General features: G+C 45.4%; 1 protein-coding gene across 3 annotated transcripts in view; it reads right to left on the reverse strand.

The window, feature by feature from the left end:
• Positions 1-4,485: 4,485 nt before the first annotated feature.
• Positions 4,486-26,128, reverse strand: part of PLCH2 (phospholipase C eta 2) — a 249,475-nt gene continuing 227,832 nt past the window's right edge. For all 3 annotated transcript variants that reach the window (XM_034753316.1, XM_034753315.1, XM_034753314.1), the window contains exons 20-22: positions 25,538-25,617; positions 12,450-13,509; positions 4,486-7,506 (exon numbers count right to left, since the gene is read on the reverse strand). In XM_034753316.1, the coding sequence (XP_034609207.1) occupies positions 5,762-7,506; positions 12,450-13,509; positions 25,538-25,617 (2,885 nt within the window). In that variant the 3' untranslated portion in view covers positions 4,486-5,761. The remainder of the gene's footprint in view (positions 7,507-12,449; positions 13,510-25,537; positions 25,618-26,128) is intronic.

The following is a 26,128-nucleotide window of genomic DNA, read 5'->3' on the forward strand; positions in this document are numbered from 1 at the left end:
CACATGTTTGTGCTTTGCCAGGATCAGTCTTTAAAAATACAATCAAGTGCTCACCATCAGCAACGCCAAACCCTGAGCTACACGAGAGGCTTGGACGACAAACCCCCAGTCACACTCTGCGGGGTAAATAGCTTGTGAAGTAGAAACCCTGGTCCTAGTCGCAGGGGTTTAATGAATTGAGCAGCATGCAAGGCCTCGTGGGAAGAACTGAGGGCAGGGGAAAACTCTTGCTGTCTCCACGCTGGCTGCTGGCTGTTCAAGGCAATGCTTTTGCCTTTTCCAGCAAGCTGCGGTGCTGGGAGCATGGAATACCTTACCAAAAGGAGCTAGGAGGGATGACGACCCCAGTATACAGAAGCCTTGCTCTGAAGACTCAACTGCTGTGTCTGGTCCAAATGTCCAGCAGCGGACGGATCACTTGATGATTATCTGTTCTGTTCATTCCCTCTGAAGCATCTGGCACTGGCCACTGTCGGCAGACAGGATACTGGGCTACATGGACCTTTGGTCTGACCCAGTACGGCCTTTCTTATGGGCTCCAGACCAAACAGTTTCCTTTTTTGGTGTTTAGAGGGATGAAATATTTTGTTCTAAAGGTGGGGGTGATATCACAGCATTGAGGCAAAACATATTGCAAAATACTTGCTTGCATAGGAAACCCTGTAGGACAGCAAGATGACTCTAGATACTCCATTACCTCACACCTGCTCTTGTGACTCTACCTAACTCCCCTGTCCCTTTGCATCATAGCAACAGATGGCGAAGACCCAGTTTTCTTTCCTGGGCGACAGACAAAGCTACTCAAGGCCTCCATTCCCTATTGCAGTACTGGGATAAGAATACATCCCTAGATAGGGCATAGAATAGAAATGGATCTAACCCACAAAACTCAGATCCAAGCTTCCTCAAAGTGGAGAGGCACTTGGATTTGGGATGTGACGGATAGTCCAGCCTTATGTTTACATAGGGCCCAGCCTCCAAGCGTGGGTCTAGGTTCAGATCCGTATTATAGGAGCGGAACTAGAATTTGGATTCAGACCCATCGGTGGCAGTCTGAGAGTCTTTGGAGAAAGATGCTGTATAGAAATGCAAAGCGCTGGCTCCTGCTCCCTTCTGACAGTTCCAGTCTCACGCTGCGTTTGTACAAACTTTGGAAAATTCCAATAATAATAATAATAATAATAATGGATGATGCACTGAGCTTGGGGGAGGTGGGGAGACACGTCTCCTGGTATGCGGTAACTCAGCATCTGCACACTTGCAGAGGAGATGGAAAGCAAGACAACAGGAAGCTCAAAGAGCAGGAAATAAAAAGCAATGGATGTGCAACATTGTATTTATTTCCTATTGTGCCTGGCGGGTGCCAGGGTCTCTGAGGGGTGATCCAGCCCCTGTTGATTATATGAGCTTCACTGAGTTATTACATACAGCATTGAGCGGCAACTCTCACCAGTGCAATGTCCTCACAGTTTATTTCAGCTTCCTTGCTTGTGCTGCTCTCTCTACGTGCCCTCGGAGTAGTTTTATTTATTTTGGGCCCAGCTGACCTGTATCGCTATTTTGGCTTGTGCCTTAGTTACAACAATATTGTTAATACTGTTCTGCATTCGGTTACCGCTGTGCCAATGCTCAGATATCAATGGATTGGCCCAGGTTTGACTTGGGGACAAATTAGTAGACAATGAGGTCTGCCTGTTAGTAATTGAGGATGGAATTTGACCTGCAGGGTCTTAATTAGTGATGATGCTTGAGCCAGAATGAACTCCACCTCTGATCACAAGTGGAGATTCAGGATTGGCGGTTGTCCTTTTTTTAAACTTGTAAACCAGAAAGGTTGGAGCTGGAAGTCCGTGGAAAGTACTGAACCAACACAATGATATTGTAGGACTCGCATCTCAGAGCGGAACGGCAGCGTTCTCTCTCTGGCCTTATGGAAGGATGCTGAATTCACCTGCCCTTGCTGCTTATTCCCCCTTTGAACTCCTGCTGCCATTCCATCTCCGGCCCATGCTTATTCCAGACCTGAAGGCAGTTCTGCCATTCTGCTGCACAACAATCCAAATGGGCCCCGGCAAAACAGGGTGTGCGCAGTATCTGCCGGGGCTTTGGGCTGTTACATGGAGTTAACAGTATAACAGGGATAGTTTCTTATATCTCCCCTACGGCTCTCTGAGGCCAGAGAGCATTGTAGAACCACTTCACCTGTTATAGTAACGGGAATGTTTGCAGCTACTGATGGTTCATGATTATTATTGATTACTGCAGATGTCCGGGAGTGAATGGTACTGGCAAGGCAGGGGGTGTCCTGTGACTGCTGCTTATTATCATCATCAGGCTGTTAATTTGTGCTCTATTTGTGGTATCCACCCTTTCTTAAACGTCGACTGTAACCTCCATCGGGCAGGACCTGCCTTTTCATTGTGTCTGCTGGTATATTGATGGAAGGGGAGATTGATCAAAGACACATAGTGCAATTAGGCACCTGCCAACTCCCAGTGGAAGTCAGTGGGGTTTGGGGACCTGGCTCCCGCTTGTACCTTGGAAAATCTCCCCCACCCGTCTCACAATTTTTTAGGCAATATGGTGGATGACAGCACTTCCCTGACTTCCCTCCGCAGATCAGCTCTGGACAGCAGCATCCAACCAACCGAGCAAGAATGCAGAAGAGGACGCAGAGAAAGTGTGTGCTAGCCAACAAGATTAAATGCGAGGAGAGAAATTAAGACGGCTTATTAAACTTCTGTAGACACCATGAAAGAAAATCCCACTAGAATAAATACTTGAACACATCATTAAAAGTCTTCTATGTAGCAGCATTCACTGTCCCCTGGGTTTACTGGAACACAGCGAATCGTCCAAATATGCTTAAGAGACAGTTGCTATAGACCTACAAGCAGGTGACAAAATCCAAATGAACCAGAGGTTGTTAAAACAATATGCAGGTTTCATAACTGTGAAAAAGGCCAAGTGGCTGGAAGTGGTTCATGGTTTTGGCTTCATATTGTGCATTAGTTAAATAAAAAGGTACTTAATATCACATGAATACAGAGAATCAGATTATGAAACTAGATTAAAAAAACCCCAAACTAAAATGCATTTTAAATGCCTCTTCCCATTCCTTACCTGAACCCAGCAGAGGAGCTTAAAATAAACTATTAACACTCTGCTTTATGGGTTTCTAGTTTTAAGTATAAAAAACATACAGCTTTTCAGGCCAATGATAAACGGTGTTAGAGTCCAACTTGGTGTCTCGTGAATATTAATGAAAGCTGCTTTGTGTCGGTGACAATGTGGGACGAGTCCTGGCAAGCCGTGCATTCCGCTTTGCCAATCGGCATTGTTCTTCAGAGATTCAAAAGGCCCCATTGGGTCACTTCAATAAGCATTACCATAGTCCCTGTGCCCCGGGCGTCTAGCAAACCTTTTGTCCAATTGGCAGTTGGAGTGATAAGATTTCCAGCTGGGAGATTTAAGGATGCTGGACTTTGCTTTATGATAACATTTCAGCGTCACTTTAAAAGCTCTGTCAGAGAAGCCAGCCCCCCTAAGCTGTCCCTCTATGCATTGTGATCAAGTCACTAGCTATCATCTGATAAGGTGGCTTTATGAGCCAATATCCAGGTTTGAAATGTTTGTGGCCAAATTGACCCCTACTATCTCTGGGTCCGACTCCGTTAGTATTGACTACCCTGCAACACAAAGCAGGTTGATTGTCCGTCCAGTGTAAATAGCGTGAACTGAACAATATGCACCTTACTGCACATGGGGGGGGGGCATTTTTGCATGAAACCTACAGAGACATTAAAGAGCAAAGACCAAGGGCCCTTAGCATAAGAGCAGAGGTTTGCCACTATGTCTTCAGTCAAGCTTAACCTCACCTCCACCACTGCGACACAGCTCCACAGAGAAAATAGTCCAAGTTTACCTTCCCCCCCCGTTCTACTCAACACGCACAGCTCTGGCTGTCATGGAACAGCTCTTACAAACAAACTGGATCTTGTACAGTCTAGCAGGAGGCTCCAAAGCCACAATAGAGACACTTCACCGAACAGCCTGGCAACCACTGATGAGATCTACAGGAATGAGCCAAATCTCAGTGCCTTCAGTGGGAGTCTTCCATTGACGTCAGTGGACTTTACATTAGGTCCTTGGTTCAGGCCTTTACAGAGGGGGAAGATACAGGGCCACCTAGAATAGTAATCTAGAGGCACCCCCATCCCTTTTGAAACCCCCCCCAAGTAATGGTTGTGAGTATATGTGACACAACGGGAGGCCACCCTCCAATCATTTCGGTGGAACTGATGGACATAAGTTGTGTGGGATCCAAAATGGGTGGCCCCTCGGGAAGGTGGTACATCAAAAGGCATGTATCATGGAAGTGAGAAAAGGGGAATTAGCCACATTTCCATAACAAACTTCTAGGGAGCATAAGAAACCCTGGGAATTTCTCTTCTTTAGCTGCAGCTAAACAGTCCAGAAGCTGAAAAAGGTTAAATGCTTTTATTTGAGTAGTGTCAGACGGCTTTACAAATAGATTTTAAAATTTTGAACTATCCAGAGAGGAATCGTTACAAACAAAAACAAAAATACCCCCCCAAAAAGGGACTAGGGAGACTGAAAATAAAATTAAAACTTTAGCTCCACTTTAAAAACACATCTCGACAAACATTCTCCTTCCCCACCAATAAAATGTACATCTAATCTCAAACAACAAATGATAATTCTGACAAAAATAAACTAAAAATAAAAAAGGTTAAAAAAAATGAAAAAATTATTCCGTTTAGGTTGGGTTTAATTCTAAATATGTTCATCTAAAAATTTGTATATATATATCTATATATCTCTTTTTAAAACATATGCTCAAAAATCTTGCATGGCAGTGCATAACAGAAAAATTCATCCTGAAGGTGCTATGTACAGCAGCATGGTTAAAATCTCACCTAAAAGGGTCAGTTCTCTTCTCAAAGGAATAGTAGCATTCATTTTAGCTATTGCAGAACTAAACAAAGTCAATAGAAGACATTTCCTGTCTCTTTTCTAGCACCTTCCTCCTCCCCCAAAATTAGGTTCTGAAACAATAACTTGACACTGTTTTTACATCTAGACAGACTGGGTTAAAAAGCACTGCTTCTGAACATGGAGAGATTTCTCTTCCTCAGCTTAAAAGAATGAGCAATGGTGACTTTCACTGGAACATACAAGAGACCAGGCTGGGCGGTGGACTCTGCTGGCTAGATTATTAACACAGAAAACAGCTACACTATGCTTTTGACTAGCTCAGAGTGCCTCAGCCTCTTCAGAAAGACAGCCAGGGGCCAGATTTTAAAGCTAGGCCTCCCTTTACGGACCTGCAGTTTACGGGAGCAAGTAGCTGTGGGCACCACTAGTGTCACACAGAGGTTTGCCTGGAAGGCGGAGGCAACGTGGCTTGAGCGCACAGATAACTGCAGGTGCAAATTGGTGGTCAGTTAGAAAAAAAGGCCAGATTTGAGGCTGCCGAAACAAAAACAAGCCACCCCAAAACCCCAGGCCCTTAAAACTGTAACCGTATCTGCAAGCCACTGACTCCACTGGGCCTGACCTAATTTTGGATGTCCAATACGCTGTCATCCATCTCTTCACAGCCAATCTCTTTGGTTGCTTTATCTTCAATGGGGGCAAAGAAATGGTCTCTTGCGTGTGGGCATTTCATGCCTCCCGGGTTTCCAAGTTTTGCTTGGACAGGAATGTAAATATTGACCTTGTTCAGCGCTTCCCAGCATTAGAGTTTCAGCATGAAGAAGACCTCAGTGTCCTGGTTAAAATCCGTTTGGTTCTTTAGCTGGGGTGTAAACAGAGTGGGGGAAGCTGAATCAGTACAAGCTCCTTTTGCAATGCAGCAGGCTCCCTCGGGGTTTCCCCTCTCCTCAATGGGGCTCCCGTTGATCTGACCCAGGCTCTGCAGCCGCTGCCTCTCCTGGGCTTGCTTGGCTCGGTTGGCAATGTACCGTACCCTGCTCTGGCTGCGAGAGGACGACCTGCGGAGGAGCAAGCCCTCCTCTTCCTCCTCGGATTCAACTGGCTCAAGGCTAGTGGGGGAGGTGATGTCGTTTTCCTCCTGAAAGGCTGTCAGCTTCTTCAGCTGCTCAGTCAGTTGGTCCTGGGGCTTGGCCGAGGACCTTATGCCCGAGGAGCGGCGTTGCTCTCGCATCGACTTAGTGACGAAGCTCCTGCTGATGCTCCGGTACTTGCTTTCAAAAGTGCACATGATGTCATCGGAGGTGAGATCCCCAAGGCTTTTGGATTTCGCTTGGCTTGTCCCTGCTTTATCCTGGGCTTTGGACTTGACAGAAGACTGTTTGAGACTTTCCATGTAGAGCCTGCTCCAGGTATGCCTCCTTGGGATGGAGGCTAATGCATCTTGAGGAACCCTGGCCAGAGGCCTGGGGTGCAGCTCATCAGTGGATCTCTGGCTGGCCCGCAGGTTGGGATTGGATTTGCTCTTGGTCACGATTGGCATTTCATTACCAGACGTCGTGGCAGACCGGGGGCGCATGCCCTTTCTCACAGCAACGGTCTCAATGTTTTCATGACGGGTACCTAGATCCGGAAGGCTTTTGCGAGCTAGGTTGGGCAGAGAGAGGTCTATCACAGTGTCATTGGATGACATGCTGGAGGAGGAAGACATGCTGTCCCGGTGACTGCTGGAATCTAGCTTGCTCCAGATCTGGTCATGAACAGTGGCATCAGAGTACACTTCTGCTGCCGGGGACAGGCTACTTGGATTTTTCGTTAAGGCTGAGTAGTCAGAATTCTTGTGCCCTTCGCTCTTCGACCTCCTCACTAACACATGAGAGCTGGTCAGAGAAATGGAAGCAGCCTGAGCCCAGGCAGGCTGGAGTCTCTGGAAAGCATCTGGAGGCAAAGTCGGCTGGGTGCTGTTACTCATGTGGCTTGGTCGTGGTGGGCTGGTTGTAACACCATCCTTCTGGCTTATGGATTCGGCAGTGCAGTTCACACCTGGTAATATTTGATCTACCCGGTCTTGTTGCTTCTGACAGTTTTCAGTGGAATGGACTGAAGTATCACTTGGTGCCAACATCCCCCAGGTTTGTTGAGGATACACTGCCAAACCAGACTGATCTTCACCACTACCCTGGGTCTTTTCCCAGTCACCCCCATCTTCAAGTGGTCCCTTTGTGCTTCTACTTTCACCTTCCTGGCCCAACGTGCTTGTGGCTGCTGTCCCTGGCGTGACGAGCACTTGGTCTTCTGAAGCCAAGCCTGCTCGTGGTTCATCAGCCTGAGAGAGCTGCTCTTGCTCGTCTGTTGGGCTACTTCCTGCCGATCTAGAGTCACTGGAATGACGAGACACAGACCCTTGTTCAGAATCGCTGCTGGGGTTAACAGGCAGAGGGATGCAAGAACCAGCATGTTGTTTTTCATTGGCAACACTGGGCTCTTCGGTCATAGTTTCTAGGCTGCATAAAGAAGTGACTGACCTCTGCCTTGAGAGCCGGCAGACACCTAATGGGAGGGAGGGAAAGAAAAAACACATGGGCGATGCAAAGGTTAATCAAACTATTAACAACGTTGATTCACTTATAGATGCATGTTCTACACAATAGCCCTTTGCTATGAAATCGGTCATTTGTCAGAAATGTTGGCCAAGATTTTCAAAAGTAACTCGTCGTGATGTTGGGTACCCAACTGCAGTTTTCAGAAAGCGATGACCATCCAATGAGACACACAAAAATCACTAGTCACTTCTGACCATATTTGTAGCATGTTACTTCACTGATTATACATATCCAAAGAAGAAAAACTTATGCTTGTCTTCATATTGATGCCTACAACCCTGATCCCATCCCCCATCTGTTTGAACTGTTCTATCCTTCGGCAGCACTGAGAACGGCCAGCATGAAACAAAAATCAGAAGATCGCTGCTTGACCAACTGGTGACGTGTTTGGCATCCACTGTATTTCAAGAGGAAGGTGGTGCAGAGGTAGTGGAGGAGATAAAAACCCAAGTAATTTTAAAAAAATCCTTTTAAGCTATTTGCCCATTTTGTTACTTAACAGCGAGCACCACCTTATTTTGTCAAATAAATTCGTCATTTATTTTTCAAAGACCACACACAAAGGCATGCTGATGAAAACAAAGCTGATAGTCCACTCTTGAGAAGTCACTGGAGTAGCCAGTTGCCTGAACAAAACAGATGCTCGGGTTACATTCTTTATCCTGTATATCCTAACATACAAAACAATCATGCCAAAAAACAACAACAAAAAAGGCTGCCCACTGACCAAAATGCAAACATGCTCCAAGAACTAGCAAAGCAGCAGAAAGAAGCCAGGCAGCAGTTTTAGGAGGACAAGGAGGAGGTAATTATAAGATACCTGGAAACTAAAAAGGAGCACAGGCAACACAAAACTTGCATCAGTGACACTCAATAAAAGGTTACCTTGAACTTGCTTGTCCTTTCAGTTCTTAACTACAGAGAGAGAGAGAGTGTGCATGTGGAATAGGATAGAACAGAGGAAAAAATCCAGTTAATTTATGGAAGGCAGGAGCAGATAAAAGGATCAATTAGTGGGGAGGGAGAGGGAAATAGACACAGATAGCAATACATTTTTTGTAGGATCCTAAGAATTTTTGACCAACCAGAGCACACAATGGGTTGCATAAATTGGACCCAGACCAAAGGTTTTTGTTTTAAAAAGAAGTTGGACAATTTGTAACTGTTCAAGGAAGTTTTGGAAACATGTAACCCAAGTCTAAAAGCCCCTGTGATTTTTGCCTTACTTGACATTCTGGAGTTGCTATAAAAGCAGCACTGCTAACGGAGCAAAATGAGTTTTCCAGCAGATGCTAGTTATCTTGGGGTGATCATAACATGACTCCAGCACACAGCTGCACTATGGACACACACAGAAAAGACATATCATACAAGCAGGGCATGCATGCAGCAAGGTAAATCATCAACAGGTGTAGACATATCTGACAGGTTCAGGGGCAGGTTCCTGCTGTCATCTGGATGTTGCCCATTCATCCATCTCCAGCCATAGTTCCTAGCTGACTGGGGTCAATCATGGGACCTGTCTAGTGGTCTAGCTGCATGAAAGCAGATGCCCTGCCAAGAGTCAACCTTGCTGGTTTCTATGAGGACCATTAAGTAGCTTCAACTTTCTCCCCTCTCCAGCCCTTTTCCTCCCAGGTAGAAGAAAAAGTCCCGAAGGCCCAAATCTGCTCCACTGAAATCAATGGCAAAGCTTCCATTTATGTCAGCGTGCCTGGACCAGGCCCAAATCAGTATGTTTCCTAGCCTGCCTAGGGGCAGGCAAGGACCCTAGGTGCTTTCATAGCCCCTAGACCGAGAGGGGCAAACTACAGCCCGCGGGCCACATCCAGCCCGCATGACCCTTCCCTCTGGCTCCCGAGCTCCTGCCAGGGAGCGGGGTCAGGACAGGCTTGTGGAGGAGCCAGGGTTTCCGGGGGGCTGGATGGGAGCGGGGGCCAGGCCACGCTTCGCGGTTTGGGGAAGCATAGCCTCCCCCAGCCTTCCCTACCTGGACCTCCATACAATTTCTGTACCCGATGTGGCCCTAGGGCCACAAAGTTTGCCCACCCCTGCCCTAGACCGTGTTAGTGGCTGCACAACGACTCCACGCCAAGCCATCAGGCTGGAGGAAGGGAAGAATTCTCCCCCTCTGCACATTCCTTTCACGGATCCCCTGCACATGAACCACTGATTCTGGCACTGCCCAGTGCGGGGGCTGCACATGCTAAACTTTCACTTCATCCTAGCTCAGTGACTGGAAGCATTAGATGGCTGTTCAGTGGCCTATATGCCACAAGTCGGGGGGATGCCTCAGTCTAATCTCTATGAGGCAAGTACCCACATGAAAAAAGTCCCCACCAGTGGTGCTGATCAATACCACGGTGGGCGCTCAGAAGTGCCGAGGGCTGAACGTTCATTGTCCTGCTAGTGTGGGCTGAGGCACGTTAGCACGGCCAAAGAACCAAGGCTCACACTGCTGCTGCCAGAACTCTCCCTATTCTGTGGCCAAGCACAGGCCTTCACAGTTTCCTGTCCCATCCTTCTGGCATCTTTCACCAACACAACGTTTATTTCTGAAGTGTCGTTAGATTCGCCTCCCTGAACTGGCTCCTTGGCGTCTTTGCATCGTGCACTGAAATAGTACGTGGATGGAGGATGCTTGCAGTTTATGCAACCCTAATATTTGATCACTCAACATCCAATCCAAATGCCTTATTCGTCCTTTTAAAGGTTTGCGATTCTACACTTGAGAAGTCAGGCTCAAAATTTGATTAAATCCACCTATCTTAATATTTCTTCAGTGACTTAGGAGGCTGTGCGGGCTCCCCCATCACTGGCACAAACAATGGTAAATGGTTCCACATGTGCATCTCTTGGAGCTTATGAAAAATCTAGATAGATACACAAAGGGTTCTGCAGTTTTGATTTAATTTCATGTTATGCAACTTGGCAATAAAACATAAACCAGATGTTCAGAGCAGATCATTCAAAACAAAAGTAAAAATTGAAATTAAAAGATTCAAACAACTGCCCAATCCATGGAGGGCAAGTCTGTCTGGGCTTCCCCTTGAGAAGCTCTTTAGACTTTGGTTGGGGCTCTCAAAGGAGCCTGAAATAAACTGCAGTGAAATTTAATGGCAGTTGGCAGTAATCTTTTAAAAAGCACCTAAGTTACGTGATTCTGAAATTTCACCCTGGATGTCTAACTCCCTTAGCTGCTTTAGAAATCCCAGACATACAACCTTAAGATGGCAGATGGCAAAGACAGGGAACGGTATTGTTTGGAAAAGAAACAACAACTTTCCATTTTAATAATCTATAATATCATTAGCGAGATAAACAGATTTTTTTTTTAAAGAAATAGAATAATTTTTAGTCTTGACAGTGTCCTTTAAGAGAATGAAAGAGGACATCCATGGTAGGCTTCCACCTTGCAAACACACAAATACTTCACTTTAAAGCATGTGTGTAAGTTGCACTGAAATCACATGCTTAAAGTTAAACAGGTGCTTAAATATTTGCATTGTTGAGGGGCTTATAGATTCATAGGGTTTAAGACCAGAAGGGACTATTATGTTCATCTAGTCCAGTGGTTACCAAACTTTAACAACCTATGAACCCCTTTCACTATAATGTCAAGTCTCGTGAATCCCCTCCTAAAAATGAATATTTCCAGGGATTTTCTCCTTCACCTGAGTATAAATTATAAAAGCAGTGATCTTGGTAATATAAAATTTGTTTTTATAACATGCTTATTACACACTATTTAGTATTATTATTTATCATTGCAGTATTTTTATTACATTATGAAAACGGCAACACTATTCCAAGATCTCACTTTCTTAGCTTGTATCACTTTGAATAAGCCTGTTATAAGACAAGGCTCCTATGTTTCATCAAGGAGTATCAGATGTGAAACAGCAGGAAGGTATTTAAGAAGCCAACTCAAAGAGTTCCTCCTATACAAGCATTCAGGTCTTGAGCAGTCCAGGCAAACAACGCACGTTACAACAAAGCTTAAACTTGTTCTTCATAATAATTTTAAAAACAACACTAGCTGCCTATTTAATTTTAAAAACAGCAAAAAATATCCACCTCCCTTTCCATTTCTTATAAGGAGTCTTGAAGTTTAAATCTCCTCTGTGTGATAGATGTGCTTGCTTTGATCTGCTTAGCTCTTGGAAGTACAAGGGATCCGGGCTGCTGGTCCCGTTCTCCCTAGGGACAGCTCTCTCCGCCATTAGGGAATTTTTTCCCTGAGAACCCCCTGTAACATTTTGCAAACCCTCAGAGGTTCATGAACCCCAGTTTGGGGACCACTGATCTAGTTTGACCTCCTGCATAGCCCAGGCCAGAAAACCTCACCCAGTAATTCCTGCATGTAGCCCATAACTAGTAGCTGAATAAGAGAATATCTAGATTGTAAGTTCCTTGGGGCTGGGAGTGTCTTTAATTGTGTGTTTGTACAGCGCTTAGCACAACCAAGTCCCTGTGCACCCTACTCCAATACAGATCATAATGATAATGAGGATGACAATAGTCAGAGTGGACAGCAGTGTTGCTTTCCCCATTCAATCTCTAAGCAATGCTCTGGTTGGGAGTCTCAAAATTTACTTAGTATCATACTAGATTCATGATTAAAATCTCCACTCCACATTCATAGACGACAGATGGATGTGCTACTGCAGATGGTCTGCTAGGTATGGAAAGGACCAGTCTAGGTCAGACACAACTAGGGAACAAAACAAAGCACTTTTATGCAGAAATGTTTTTCTTTCACTGAAAAAAAACAAAATGAGCTATGGTGGCAAAATAAAAATGTGGGAGCTTCTAAGGGGAGGAGCTATGAGGAAGCCAAGGCAATGAGGTGATCTAAGGCAAATGGGGTGAAAAAAAATCTGGTCTTACCAGTAAAGAATATAGGGGATTTACTTCGAATTTCCTCCAATTTTTGAACGAACAAGGCATTCATTTCCCTCTGAAGGGTGCCCACTTGCCTTCGGGAATTCTCAGACAAGCGCTTGGGGAATTCTGGGCTTCCAAGACTCTCTAGACTGCTGGAGTTGGAGGATATTGAGCCATTGCTGGCTGTCACCAAGTTGACAGTGCTTCCATACTTGCCACCTGATTGGCACTGCCACCTCTGCCGGGGATGACCTTTCATCCCGTGACATTTAGTTTCACCATTTTTCTTCCCTGGAGTCACAAAGGACTGAGTGCTCCTTGGTTGATCGCTGGCCGTTCCGAGGCTGCTGCAAGTCTGCAAATCTGACCGAGGCCTGGGTTGCTCTGTTATACCCCAATTTTTTAGTTCTAACCTCTCGTCTCCCGTTATACTGCTATACTGATCATGGTGCAGCAGATCTTTAGCGATTGGCCTGGTAGCATGGTCACTCCACTTGCATTCTAGATCGGGGCTCTCCTTGGAACCAATCATGCATTTCATGCAATTGGTTGCCACTCCGATCCTACCAGAGCCATTGATGGCGCAGCGTGCAAAGACGCTCTGTTTCTCCTCCTGGTGCTCCTGGAGACGGACCCTGTTGGACCTCCGGGGGGGCTCACTGAAAGTTGCACCCCCGTGAGTACGAGTTTGGCGTTTACCTTTACCAGAACTATGGGCCTTACCTTTCAACCCTTTGCCATATACCTCTCCATTGGCCCCCTCTCGGGGAGCCAGCGATGGAGAGGAGCTTTCCGGCTCTTTTTCAAAGCGAGGCTGTGAAGAATCTTCCAGTTCACGGTCTTCACTGGCCCCTTCAGAGCTGTTGTCTTTGGCGTCGATAACAATCTCAGGAAAGCCTTTCTTGTTCTTCTTCTGACTCTTGGTAGGGGCACTGGCCGTCCGCCGTAAGATGTGGCTGCTAAAGGAGTGTTTGCGATGGAGCTGACCAGCAGCATGACTGTCTAGCGAGGCCTGTTTTGGATTTCTGAGAAATAGACCTTTTAAGCCCAGAGCTTGCTTGACCTGGAAAATAAAAGAAACCCCCATAATAGAAGATGTGCATATCTGCCCTGGTGCACAAGTACTTGAGGTGCAGTAAAGTACAAAGGAGTGTCCCCCTTCCCAATTCCTGTGAAATTGTCACTGCCCAGTACCAGAATGGAAAATGAGGGGGATAGAGAAGGCAAATGGGTTTGCAGAATTTCATCGCTGTTTTTCATTGAAATGTTGTTTTAATTTTTCCAACCAGCTTTATTCCTGTATTAATGACCCTTCCTTTAGCTTTATTCTTGTATTAATAATCCTACACATCTCCTTACAAGGAAATCCACAGGGGCGAGATATTGGGAGGAAAAACACTAAATAAGGACCTGAATTCTGAAAGGTGCAGAACACCCACAGACTCACTATGAGGATGCAGAGCAGAACTTGGGGGTGAGGGGAGAAGAGGCAATCGACTCAGCAGTGGAATCCGGGGTAATTAGAGACGTACAAATTTGTTGTCAAGTTAGTGCTTTCCTTTAACAAAATAAAACTTCTTAAAATAGTTAATTTATATTTAATTTTAACAAAGCCTGAAAGTGTTTTAATGTTTAAAAAATACTTTAACAGTAGTAACACCAAATGTAAAAAAAACATACTAAGAATGTACATTACAGCAACTCTGAATGTCTCTGGTTACCCCGATCAGCCAGTTTCTTGAGTCCCACAATGATGGCACTCAATAAACAGACAACAACATTACACCTGTAATGTTCACCGCAACTTCTTCGCCGAGTGATAGTTATGGGTCTGATCCAACTCCTATTTCAGCCCACAGGGTTCTTCCACTGACCTCAATGGAAGTTGGATGAGCATCTTAGGGTACGTCTATACTTACTTCCGGGTCCGGCGGTAAGCAATCGATCTTCTGGGATCAATTTATCGCGTCTTGTCTAGACGCGATAAATCGATCCCGGATCGATCCCAGAAGTGCTCGCCGTCGACGCCAGTACTCCTGCTCGGCGAGTGGACCCGCGGTAAGTTCGAACTAAGATAGTTCGACTTCAGCTACGTGAATAACGTAGCTGAAGTTGCGTATCTTAGTTCGAAGTGGGGGGTTAGTGTAGACCAGCCCTTAAACAAAAAGTAGCGGGTGTCGTAAGTGAGTTACTCTCTAGCATATTACATTGCTGTATCTATCTAAGGCAAGCCATTAACCCCCTCCCTGGCTCTCCAATGCAAAGCTTCCTAGAAATGGGGCAGGCTATTATTCAACAAGATAAAGACGTCAGTTGTGCACGTCCAGGGAACAGCTTGCTGTTCTTTCACTGCAGTGTCTTACGCAGCTGGCTTATCTGAGCACCACGTTCATTCCCCCGCTAGCCAGGCCAAACACCTGTAACTGGCTCTGCTACAGGACAGAAGGAAAGGGGAAATAGCCAATGGAAAGAGTCCCTAGGGGCTGCCCATGTCGCTTTGTGAGCCTACACACTGTGCTGCACTTTTTAAAATCAGAGGCTCCCGGGACATCTCAGTGGACCTTTCTCTAACCCACTGGTGTCACCTCACTAAGCCACTGATGACAGCCGGAATTTAGCCAGCCTGAGTGACTGTCCCAAGCCTCTTTCCTTTTACCCTCATCCTGGGCCACCTTTCCCTTGGCTTTGGACCAAAGCCATTCCCCTTGTGCCAGCTGCCACCAGGAAAGGCACAAAGTCTCAGAGGAGAATGCTGTGTCACCCTGCAGAGCAGTACTGCATGCAGTGGTGCGGGGCTTCCCCTAGGCCCGCCCATAATACAGATAAAACTAATAATATATATTGCAAACAAACAATTATTTTAAAAGGGTCACTTCATTTAGGCTAGGCTAGTCTGGCAGAAAAACCCAATACAGGTTTTTTTAAAAAGTCAATTAAAAATTATGTTTTTGCAATTAAATAAGTCACCTGTAATACTGGAAACCAAGACACAACAGCGCCGGGCTACTGCATGAGTACCAGGCAGAAAAAGTGAATAGAAACAGGGGGCCTGAATCTCCACAGTCTTTCATCTTGTGCTGTCAGTTAACAACTGTGCAGAGTGGGTGTCAAATGCTTCCAATCAGAATTCTCCCCTCTCTAAGGCCTTGTCTACACAGCCACTTACAGCAGTGAAACTTTCTTCACTCAGGGGTGTGAGAAAACACACACACTCCAAGCGCTGCAAGTTTCAGCGCTGTAAAGTGCCAGTGTAGACAGTGCACCAGCGCTGGGAGCTATTCCCCTCGCGGAGGTGGTTTTATTACAGCACTGGGAGAACTCGCTCCCCGCATTGGAGCCACAACCACACAGCCATGTTACGTCAGCTGCGTAGACAAACCCTGACACTTTGGACAGGAGTAACTGAGCACATGATGTGCAAGGGAGGGGAGAGTCAGGGTCCAAAGCAGAACTGAGAGGTCCAGACCGACTGACACGCAACAGCTGAAAACAAACAACAGAAATGGGGTCAAGCTAAAACTGTATTTTTAAAAATCATTCCAATTTTAATCAGCCAAGGCATTCTTAGTAACATGGGTGAGGTTTCAATTTTTAAGCTGACAGTTTAATCAGACAATGCCCCTTCAATTAAAAAAAAAACCACATTCCTCATTAAAAACCAAAATAACCCTGTAATTCAAATTGATCTTTACATTTTTTTAGTAACTGTAGGGAAGTCTAAAACAGCTATAAAATGCCACATTTTGTTCTATAGCATACATAAGACTATCATAATAGCATACAGGAGACCAGGTATCAAGGCTCCAGCACCAGAAATGTTCCTGTCTCAAGGACAGATTCTGTCCCTCCCCACCCATCTGATTGTGTTTTAATCAATTCCTACCAGACAACCTCCTCATCCAATGTCCCTCATGCACATTTTCATCATTGGAGAAACACATTATAAACAAGCAAAGGCAGTCAGAGCCATAATAAATACATTTCAATGCTTATCCAAATGTTAAACACAGACAATTCCCCACACCCTCCCCCAGGTGATTTACAATTCAGTGAATTTTACAAAGTTTCAGCATTCCTATAAACATTCCAGGCGTACTTGCCAACTTTTTAAGTAACAAGCTGCTCATGCATAATAAAGGGCTCCTTTGGTTTTGATTGTGTGTTTAGAGCATCCTGTATATAACTTGCTTCTGTTGATCTGCTTTAGGAATTTCTCCTCTAACCAGTTCATCCCTCCCTGAACTCTGTCACGTTTGCAGTTTGATCAGATTCTACTGGAGTAGCAGGGTAATTTTGGTCCTCTATTTGGGGTGTAAAGAGTCACATGCTCTTATCAGCGGCCCAACAAGCCAGGGCTTGAAATTTATCAGCTATGAGATAGAGGTTGCAACTGATTCAGTGTCGCTACCAGCTAGAAGTTAGCTTGCGGTCACTTTGGATCCTTTGCCCTGTGATGTCATAGAGGAGGTCACATTTCTGCAATACCATTTGTAAGTGCAGAAGGGTCAAATTGAAGTGATTTACTTTCCTGCCCCAGAACACATGGTCAGATTCACCAGGATGCTCTGCCTGGCTTCAGAGCTAGGAAGCAGCTGCCCACCCAGTTCAACCAGCCAGCGAGGCTGGGTTTAAAGCTGCTCTGTGCCATCCTATAAACCTAGCCCATAAAAAAATCATAGTTCAGGGGCCTGATCCAAAACTCACTGAAGTCAACAGGAATGTCTCTTTCAACTTCAGTGGGGTTTGGATCAGCCTTATACCTGGCAAGAGTAAGCACGTTTCTATGTGAAGAAGAGATGAGCAAGAAGAAACGTACCTGTTTAAAGAAAGAAGACGGGGACCAATTATTCCCATAAGCCAACAAGGGCAGTGCAAACAGTATAGGACAGGGAAATATGAGGTTAAATATCAATAAGCTCTGTGTGGGCAAAAGAGATCCGAAGAGCTCTGTGTAGCTCCAAACTCGGTCTCTTTCACCAACAGAGATTTCACCAATAAAAGAGAATACCTCACCCACCTTGTCTCTCTAATATCCTGGGACCAACAGGGCTATAAACAACACTACAAACAAATATACCCTCTGTGACATTTAGGGCAAGAGAACAAGCTATTAAGGGAGATTGTGGACTCACCATCACTGGAGAAATTCAAAGCTAGATTAAACATTTGTTGTTGAGCAACCGCATCTGCTAATAACCAGAGCAGGAAAGAAATTATACCAGCCAAAATATGAAGTTTCCAAGTAGAATCCAATTGAGACAAGTTGGCAAGTGCACTCACTTACTACTATAAAATGATAATCAGACCCATTATAAAATACTTGCAAAATTCAGAAAAATCTCCACACACACACACACACGCACACATAAATAACCCCAATTAAAACGAAAGAAAGTGGCCCACTGATGGAATGGGTAATGTGCAGTGAAGGGCCCCAGGTATCATTCTAGCTTATCTGGTGCATCTTTGTTAGACTCGCCATTAATGCTTGAATCAAATTACTGATTCAAGATCCCAAATCCAGTGCAAATTTGGTTAAAAATAAAAAATAAAAAAGGTAAAAACAAGAGTCATTTAGAAGAAGATCCAGAATATCTGCTTTCAGCTCCAATTCTAGCTTTTGCAAACAGTGCTGGCCATTTCCTTCTCCAAAGCAGACCTATAGAAATCAGCACCAGACCCTTTGGTCCTTACAGTTGACTTTTCCAAAACTTAACTACATTACGTTAAATGATATCACATACAACTGAAGGAACCGATTTGAACTGCAGCTTAAAAAAACAAACAAATAAGATATTAGGATGTAGGAGAAGAGACAGCAAGTGAGAGAGAGAGAGAGGAAAAAAAAAAAAAAGAGAAAGATTTTTATCCTGGATCTGCTTCATAAATGGTGGGCTCTCTGGCTGATCAATGACCCGACAAAACTGACCAAGTAAAATGTCACAATCCATGTTATATGAGTTGAACAGTTTCAAAATGCTAATAAGGAAACACCAATGCTAATGAGTTCACTGGTTAGAGGCATGCAGGTGTGTGGTGGTGCTCACTACACCTTCCTGAGTCAGGAGGGGGTACCTTCAAGGCTCCTAAAAATGCTCTGCTTCTAAAAGTAGACTTTTTTTGACATAGAGAAGTCCACTGAAATCACAAACAGACAGAGTAAAGGCAAGTAAGACACAAAACAACATTGAGGGAGGATCTAAGAGATATGCACATCTAGAAAAACATGAGAAATTCCACAATACATAAATAGACTACAGAAGAGACAGAAACAGAAGATCAAATCTAGGAGACAGAACGGTCCATAAAGAGGTTTTAGGTTAACTAGAGGTGCTGGGACACCCTATTTTTGCAACTATGAATTATCGAAGAAGCGACAATACCCAAGTTTAGGAGAATGCTAGTGAAGAACAACATTTGCACTGGAGCAAATGGATCAGTAAGGATAGGCAAAACCAGGGGTTGATTATGGTTGTCTGGAGACATGTGACGTGGCTTTCACAGAGGTGTATGGGGAAATAGTCAGATATACGGTTCTGGCTTTGACCCATCGTTACTGATTGAGAATGGTTTTTGAAAATTTGTTTGTTCCAATAATATAAACACAGCACAGAACCACCCAAAATTAACATGATCAAGGCATTTGCACAGGTTTCTACCACAGGTCCACCCAGGGTTCTTTTTCAAGTAAAGTTGTTTGGAAAATGCCAAGGGGGGAGATTAAAATTTTTGTCTAAGAATGTTCCCAATTTTTGGTCAAAAATAATAATAATAAAACAACTCACAGATTTTCCAACCATCTCTATTTATAAGCAACATCGGATACAAAAAGCTTGATTTTCAGAAACACCCTCCCGTTTGGTTCTTGAATAGAAATGTGGGGACATTTTCTAGTACATAGATGTCTAACACCAACAAATATTAATGCCTGCGAAGTCTTTTAGCACTTATATCCAGATAGAAACATGGAGTGGAGCAAAAGTTTTTCTGAAAAACTGGAGTCAACATCCTTTCAGTTTAAAGGTTCATTCCTCAGCTGGTATAAAACAGAATAGTTTCACTGGTGTCAATAAGCCAATTCCCCAGCGGGTATAAACTGGACATAGCTCCAATGAATACACTGATTTACACCATCTCATGACCTGGCCCTAAATTTAAACAATAGGAACTGATCCAGTGATTTGAGACCAGACAAAACCAGAGAGACTGGAGCAACATTGCTAAGAGGCTGAAATGCAGGAGACTTCAACTCTAACCATTAGCAAAGCAGACAAATAGAAGTTGATCCAAGCATATAAGCAAGAAGTCTGAGCTAACAAGAGGTGTAGGGGTTCCGATGGAGGCTACAGAAGTCTTGTTGACTATAATCTTTATAATCAACCGGGGAGTGTTCCAGATGTAGATTGTGGGTCAGATATTGCCATTTTTGCTCTTGTTGAGTCTAAACTTACTCCATCTGCCGTTCTGTTGATTACAATGAGTCTGCTTACACATCAAGGTACTACCTAACAGGAGGGTAGCAGAATGTGGTCCAAAGAGACTGGGGTGAGCAGGTGTTGTGCAAGGTGGAGACACAGGGCTGGTCGGGGGTGTTTTGTCTCACATTTTGTAGAATATGTGATTGGAAGTGTCCACAGGCTCATTAAAAAGCTGTGTCTTCCTGAGGTGAGATTTCAGTATTAGCATATGAACACCAGCAAAGCTAAAGAGGCTGCCGTGGTAATGAGAAGCAACAAGCGGCGTGTGTAATATATTGAGAACATGAAAAGGAAATAAAGCAATCAGAAAACAAATCAGCTCTGTAGATTGGAAGCTAAGAGATAAAGACAGGGATGAAACAGCAGGGGTCCTTTGATGTGCTTAAAGATAACTACTTGTGTAAGACAGCGTTCGGAGAAAAATCCAACAACCCAAAAGTTCCTGTAAAGGTTTAAACAGATGAGTCACCCTGCTGCAAATTAAAATGATCTATCAGCAAGTTACTCAAGGGGAAAAACGAGAAATCAAGAAAAGCAAATAATTATGCGAGACTGACCAAGGATGTAATAAAAGGAAGTGCCTGCCTTCAACTAAAGAAAGGCAAATTTAGATATGAAATAGTTTCCTAGGAGCAGTTAAACCAAGGAACTGCCACACAAGAGGGGGAGAAGGACACTTCAGAGGAAACGTTCACCAAGATTAGGGATGACTATGATTTAGGAGGACATCTTCCTCTTGCTGTAACACAATAGGGTGCACTGAGGAGAGACTGTAGAACTTGACCTGTAGATGACCAGGGCTGAAGAGACAACTTCTCTGCATCTAAGAATCATATAAGGCAAAGGGATACAAAACCAGAGACCGCATGCCAGCCGGCAGCAAGAGGCTAGAAGGAAGTGGGCACCTTAGAAAGAAACTTAACTGGAAATTAAATGCCTTCATCTTATTGCTCCCCCTTTTCATCCCCTCTGATCCCAGCATGTGGTTGGGCAGGTGGGCACTTTCCTTCCCCTTCCTTTATGGCTGTTGCCAGGCAACACTTGAAACAGTTTTACCCTCAAACCATCAGAAGCTGGCATCAGATGCTCCCTAGCTTCCCCTCGGACTTCTTTGAACTGAGTCAAAGTCTTTATTGTTTATTTCGTTATTTCTTGCTGCCCTAATTAAAATCTCCTGTCACCTTCCCCTGCCTTTAATTAGGGCCATGTTTTTTAAAAAGAAAGAAAGAAAGAAAGAAAGAAAGAAAGAAAGAAAGAAAGAAAAGAAAACAGCACATTTAAGCTTTTTTAAAAAGGAAAGGAAAAAAGAGTTGAAAAAGTGCCCTCTGAATTTAATTGACTTCCAAGTTTGAGAATGGCTGGGCATTTAAAAACAGCCCTCTGGAGGATAATGACAAAGCTCCCATTGACTTCCAGGGAGCCAAGATTTCACTCAATAAGAGAAGAGTCTTAGGCTATGTCTACACTACGCAGCTTTTAGTGACACGGCTGTGTCACTACAGCCATGCTGCTAAAAGGTGCATAGTGTAGCCGCTGTTTGTTGGCTCTCCTGCCGACAAAAAACGTCTACCCCCAATGAGCGGCGTTAGCGTTGTCGGCAGGAGAGCGCTCCGGCTGACAAAGCACTGTTCACACCAGCGCTTGTCGTCAACAAAACTTGTGTCTTTCAGTGGGGTGTTTTTTTAACACCTCTGAACGACAGAAGTTTTGTCTTTCACTTGCCAATGTAGACAAAGCCTTTGATGGCTCTGGGAAAGTTGGAACAGTAAGGGTATATAAGGCCTTTCACCTTCGTAGGTAGATGTACAAAATATACATGTATATTTTTTCTTATCTCCCACCCTCATCCCCAGGTTTGTTTTCATTCTTGGCATCTTCAGATGGACAAAAACTAGCCCATCTCCTTTTGCCTGTTGCAGTAGAAGGGGCCAGACATGAAGCAACTCTTATAAAGAGGGAGGTAACTCATGAAGTAACGGAAATGGAGTAGTCTCTTGATGGAATATTCCTTCCCTGTACATCCCCTCTCCAATCACCTGGGGCCATAGATAAAGTCCTGATGCTCTCCCCTCTGCACTCTACAACCCCCCACCATTGTGGAGTGTGCAGTAATTAAGTGCTAAGTAGTATTTGGGAAGTATAGGATTTAAGCTCCAGAAGCTGCTTCTTCTATAACAGACAAAGTTTTCTGGAGCTAAATAATCACCTGGGTACTACGATATGCAGCACTGGTAATCGTTTGGCCTTTTTCTCTCCCTTGGTTTGGGTTTGCAGCAAGGATAGTGGCAGCCATTCCTTTCTGGGGGGTTTTTGGCAGGAGGATGAGGGGGGAAAGACGGCAGGTCAAATATGAGTGAAGTGGAGCATTCTGGGAACCACTCCAACAACAGAGGCCCAAAAGCAAACACAATTAAACAGGTTTATAGTGGCAGGGGAGCTGTGAGTTGTGCAATCAGTGAGTGACAGTCTCGGCGGCTCAGGGCCATCTCCAGTGCAGCAAAGCATCTGCGCCACGGCTGAGAAGTTACAATAGGGTCTCACGGGAACCAACAGACACTCTCTGGACATTTCCAGGGTTTCCTAGCTCAGGCTGGGTCAGAAATAGCAGACTCATGTTTATGGAACTGCCTAAGCAACAGAGGTCTCACAACTGGCCCCAGCAACAGCGTCCCTGAAAGGAGCAGGGGAAAGGAGGGGGCCTGGACAGCTTAGCCAGACCCCTTATGGTCTACACTGCAATTAAAAAAACTATGGCTGGCCTGTGACAGCTAACCTGGGCTCAGGCTAAGGGGCTGTTTAATTGCGGTGTAGACAGGCTGCAGCCAAGCTCTAGGACCCTCCCATCTCAAATGTCTACGCTGCAATTAAGCTGCTCCCTAGCCCGAGTCAGCGGGTATGGGCCAGCCGCGTGTGTGTCTAACTGCAGTGTAGACATACGCACAGCGTCCTCTGACGGAGGGCACCATATTGCCTGATCCCTCTAGCACACAGTAGCTGCAGCAGCATGAACATACTGCATCAGGAGGGAGAGAAGAATGTACCTGTTTTGTAGCATTATGACTGGGGCAGGGAGGAGAATCTGCATTTAGAAAACGTTTTACTTTGGTAAATTCTATCACTTCTCTTTCCATGACCTGCCTTCAGTAGAGTTAACACGGGGGCGGGGGGTTGGCTGGGACAGTCAGCTCAGTAGCTGGGCTTGTGGACCAGAGAGGCACCGTTAGGCAATTGCAGGTCAGTGCAAGGGGTGCAGTCCTGAGACGCTTTGTTTCACGTTCGTGGCCCAGTCAGGCACGCACCGGCTGCTGTCCTGAGGGCCCTGACCATCTGGCTCGCCCAGTCTAGGTGTGGTGGGGCAAGAGGGGCCAGGAAAGAGGCAATCGACCTGCACACAGTGACCCCAGAATCAAAAAAAGAGGTTTGTGGGGTAAAACCGAATAATGCTGCTTGAATCAAGGCCAGGGAGCATGTATCTGAAAGCAGGTCCCTGGGCCAAACCACACTCTTCACCACAGAATTATAGAAGGCTAAATCAGGTCTGATTTACACCCTGTGCAACTGCTTTGATCTCAGGCACTTAGCAGTGGTAGCTCAGGCAGAATCAGTCTCGTAATAGCTATTCTCAGCCTGCCATTTATTCTCCTGTTCCTGGAGACTGGCATTAACTGGCCTGGGCATTACCAAGCTGTGGATGGGCTAGGCACACCACAGACTGGAGCACCTAACACTGACCACGTTACTGCTCATCACCCAGCACCGGCCACTTCCCTCTCACCCAAAGCTTTCAGGTCTCCTGCTCCTGAGAGCTATCCTCCTCTCACGAGGAAAATGACATCCTGGGTCAGATGCTGCAGACAAGGCTGCCGGCGAAGTCAGAAGGGAGGGAGCTGTGCCTGCCAGAAAGCTGTCGATTCAGGCTTTAGATACCTGGGCAGTAATAGCCTGACAGTCCTCTCCTTGTAGAGGCATTAACTGAAATGAGCCGTGGGACGTCCCTTTCAGAAACCCACCCTCTTTCTACGCTCCAAAGTGCAGCTTTCCCAGGAGTTAGCCCAACTCTTTCCTATTTTAGAATTCACCTAAAATAGCCACATGACTTTAAAAAAAATTATCCTAAAAATGAGCAACACTCGAGACTCTTAGGATTCCTGGCCTGTTCAATACTGCCTCCTGCTGTCCGAATGCCAGTATTGCAGCCTGCTGCCCCTCTTTTTATCACCTTATACAAAACTATGGTTGCGGTTTCCTAAGCACTGCAGAAGCCACACGGGAGATGTGTAACTGAGCGCTATGGACTGCCGGGGAAAGAGTCTCCGATTCAGCTATGGGGGAAGCTTGACGCTCTTAGGCTGTACTGTCAACCTGGGAACGGTTCATCTGAAATCAGAACAGGTCATCAAGGCAGTTCTATTTTGACTGCATGTGAAGCAAGCCAAAGGCTGGACAGATGGATGCAGGGGAGGAGTGACCACTGAGCACCACAAACCAGGAGGGAGGCCACTTTGTGCACTTCTCAGCGCAGCAAGAGTCAAAGGCAGACCCGGAAATGAAAATCCAGCAGCAGGGATCAAGTCTCCAAACTGGCAACGCTTCAGCGCTATGTTTAAAATGCTAAAGCATCAGGGAGGCAGAGTGACAGAACATTCATGGCATAAACTCTGCAGCCAGAAAGCCGCAACAATTCAGGTCTGCACTTTTAATTTAGGAGCACCAAACCAGCACCAAATGTATCAGACACACCCGTATATACGCACACACGTGTGCTGAAGTGCTATACCCCTGCCTATAAACGCTATCACTCACCAGGGTGCTGCCATCCCCTTTTGGGCCTTTAGGAGCTGTCCACCAATTACACAATGCTTTAGGGGTGGATGAGTCCTTCATTTTGCATGAGTGTTTGTATCAGTGTTACAAGGGTGGGGGGTGTTCAGAAACCACCAGAAGATGTATTATGTAATGTATAGACAGCCTGACACGTTTTTATATGGTCTAAATGCTCCATTTTCTTCTGATTCCCCCACAAGGACTGGAAGACATGCCCGGTGCCTGGAGAGGCGTGTGGTGATGGAGAGAGAGAACCTGCTCACTGAACAAGCAGGCTCTCGCCAGTTTGTGCTGCCGCATCTGGCTGCATCGATAGCAGGACACTTAGGCGAAATCCCGAAGGCCTTACTCAGACAATGGGCTGAATTCTGCCATTTCAATGCAGCCACTTCAGAGTTACACCAGAGTTCCTAGCCAAGTTTTGTCCAGTAGCCGTAAGGAGTGAGTAAGAACCGCGTCAGGACTTGGCCCTTCATTAGGAGCAATATGGTGTGGGAAGCGATGGAAGAATGCCCCAGAACCGAAGCACTGTAAGGGGAGAATCTAGATAGGAATCTATTAGCCGTGCAATGGGGGTTCCTTCTCTGGTTGTGCCACCTGCTTATGCTACAAGGATGTTTAAAGAGATCTCAGGCTACTATAAAAACCTCAGAGCGGCAGTTACTTGGATTCCACAAATGGGTTAGTTTGGGCCCCATCCCTGGGCCCTCCCCCTCCCTGCATGGTACAAACCCTGCCAGCACGCTTACAAACGCAGGCCGCATTACGGTGCTGCAGTCAGTCACTCACCTTACCACAGATGTCATTAATAGCTACATGAACGAAGATGGACGCTTCTTCTATGCCTTCCAGGTACACGTGCCGATAGCCTGAAACACAGAGGGGGCAGAGATGAGAGCCTCCTGTCGCTACAGACTTTCCATTTCTAACCACAGGGGGGGAAAATTAACAAGCTTTCTCCCGGCCCCATCTAACCGCTGAGCACTCAGGATTGTACATCATCTTGCCACACTTGATTTGAGTGAGAGCCATACACCATTTACAAAGTTTACTGGTGTTTTCCCCTGTCCCTTCCTTATTATAAAAAACAAACAAAGCTCACACTATTTTTTTCCACTTTCCACTATTGCTGCTGTCAATTCTGCAATGTATAATTGATTAGCTTGTCCCTGGCAGGCTTGGGGCCATTACTAATACTTCAGCAGACGTTACAATCATTACCCAGATGGGGGTTGTGGGTCCCCACCCTAAATAAACCTAAGTTTCCTCTGCTCTGATGGATAAAGAAAAAAGCTGCGCCCAGGATGCTTTTATGTGAAATAAGATTGCACAAAAAGCAGGAAATAGACAGGAAACAAAAATCAAAAAACAAAACACCCA

The sequence above is a fragment of the Trachemys scripta genome, chromosome 19 (genome assembly GCF_013100865.1).
Source record: "Trachemys scripta elegans isolate TJP31775 chromosome 19, CAS_Tse_1.0, whole genome shotgun sequence".
Lineage (NCBI taxonomy): Eukaryota > Metazoa > Chordata > Testudines > Emydidae > Trachemys > Trachemys scripta.